This window comes from Fukomys damarensis, unplaced genomic scaffold, assembly GCF_012274545.1.
Source record: "Fukomys damarensis isolate Sample0158 unplaced genomic scaffold, DMR_v1.0_HiC HiC_scaffold_20, whole genome shotgun sequence".
Classification (NCBI taxonomy): Eukaryota; Metazoa; Chordata; class Mammalia; order Rodentia; family Bathyergidae; genus Fukomys; species Fukomys damarensis.
Genome location: NW_022900932.1, coordinates 21,749,791 through 21,751,646, shown reverse-complemented (window position 1 = coordinate 21,751,646; position 1,856 = coordinate 21,749,791). Strand labels below are relative to the sequence as shown.

The 1,856-nt window shown below is 47.6% G+C and overlaps 1 protein-coding gene and 1 long non-coding RNA gene across 5 annotated transcripts in view; one reads left to right on the top strand and one right to left on the bottom strand.

Annotated features, from left to right (window-relative positions):
• Rufy2 (RUN and FYVE domain containing 2) overlaps positions 1–1,856 on the bottom strand; it is a 29,519-nt gene that overhangs the window by 27,335 nt on the left and 328 nt on the right. For all 4 annotated transcript variants that reach the window (XM_019204891.2, XM_010605787.3, XM_019204892.2 and 1 more), the window contains exon 2: positions 38–211. In XM_019204891.2, the coding sequence (XP_019060436.1) occupies positions 38–211 (174 nt within the window). The remainder of the gene's footprint in view (positions 1–37; positions 212–1,856) is intronic.
• Positions 1,541–1,856, top strand: part of LOC104849372 — a 33,773-nt gene continuing 33,457 nt past the window's right edge. Inside the window, exon 1 of the long non-coding RNA XR_776739.3 lies at positions 1,541–1,757. This is a non-coding gene — a long non-coding RNA (uncharacterized LOC104849372). The remainder of the gene's footprint in view (positions 1,758–1,856) is intronic.

Here is a 1,856-nt window from a genome sequence, read left to right as displayed (position 1 = left end):
TCCTAAAGTGAAGTAGTATTCTGCAACGGCAGGCTACCTTTGATGCCATGTTTCAGACAGTGCTCCATGACGACAAAGAACTGCTGCAAGGGTGGATAGTCCGAGTCCAGCGTGCGGCCAAAGCTCAGGGCAGATTCAATGAGTCCCTTGATGCTCAGTTTAGCCATGTTTAGCAAGTTGGCTCTCTCTACAGCCGTGGGGTCTTTTGTAGCTAAAAGCAGAGAAAAGAGTTCAGTATCACTTACAAGGTCTTTGTTGTTTGTTTGCCTTTTGAGACAGTGTCTCACTATACATATAGTTCTAGCAGGCCTCCACCAAACTGATCTTCCTGCTTCAGTGTCCCAAGTGCTATGATTACAGGCAAGCGTCACCTAGTCAAAAAAACTACACAATTGTGTCCTTCCCCTGGAAAACCAAGAGTGGTTTGCAAGTCTCTCCCAGCCAAGTTAACTACACCCTATAGTTCTATGTTCCCTCACCCATACTGCTACAAACTACTGTGCCACTCCAGCCACATTTTATAGACGTCTCAGAGTCCTGCAACTGTGCCGTGCTCCTGACATCTTTTGGGACTTCTTGGAGAATGAATGTTTGGGGGAGATGAGTGTGGTCACAGACATGTTTAGGTGTCTCATGTAAGTGGCAGCTAGTAGGTATGGTCTAAGGATAAATTTCAAGCAAAAATATTCAGAATAAAAAAGTAGTTAAGAGTTTGAAGATGCCAGGGTCACCCATAACAAACATGACAGGTACAATACAATAAAAATATGGGGATACCGAAGGACCTGCTGGATCCTTTCATCTACTTCAACCCTCTTTCTGTCTTTCTTTCCAATTGTAGTTTTGTAGTACACAGCTGCCTTAAAAGTTCTCTTCCCTTTCACACAGGTGAGGATGCCATTGTTTCAGTATGAATAACAAACGTATTTAAAAGTTCCAATTCTATTCCCACTGCTGGGGACTGAACTCAAGGCCTTTGCAATGAGGTGCATCCCTATCCCCTTTTTTTTATTTCTAATTTTGACACAAAAGTTTCGCTAAAGTCACTAAATTGCCCAGGCTAGACTTAAATTTGCAATTCTCCTGTCTCAGCCTCCCAGAGTGCCAGGATTACAGACCTGTGTCACCATGCCAGGTTAGTCCTGATTTCCAGCTGGTATTTTCAATTCACAAAAATATTTTCTTCCCCACAAATTTTATTCTTTTAGAAATTTGGATGCTTTCCCATGCTCTCATCACTGTTGTGACTGGCAGGGATATTTTCAGGAAACACAGATGGCAAAACTGAGATGCAGAAAAATGAAGTCCTAAGAACATCTTATCATCTTTGACAAATGCACAAGTACAAGTAATCAAAGTATTCGTTTTTCCTTCATGGAACACATATCCAGAGTTCCCTATGACCTAGTATCCCAGTTGGGGTTTCAGACAGCTAGGCGTGAAGCCTGACACTGAATCCGTGGCAACGTAAAAGGCAGGCACGTTTGCTCTGACCAGGCTGCCCAGCGATGCAAGTCCGCATACAACACCTCACTTCCAATCCCTAAGGTGGCAGGAGCCCTTTTTCCAGGGGCAGAACCACATGACGTTTCATAATCCGCGGCAGTTCTCAGTTTAACCGTGCCCACCCCGATCCGGAGGCGGATGCAGCACGCATACAAAGGGCGACTCCGCAGCATCAGGCCGCCAGGTCGAGCTGGGCACCGGCTTCCCCGCCACGCCCTGTCCGGGCCAGGACACCCGGACACCCGGCGCAGGTAGGGTCCGGCTGAACCCAGCCGAGGCTGGGGCCCCAGCCTCGCCTCCCCCCGACCCAAGACTGCTCGAGGCCTCGGGGGTTCCCGGGGCTCGCGCGC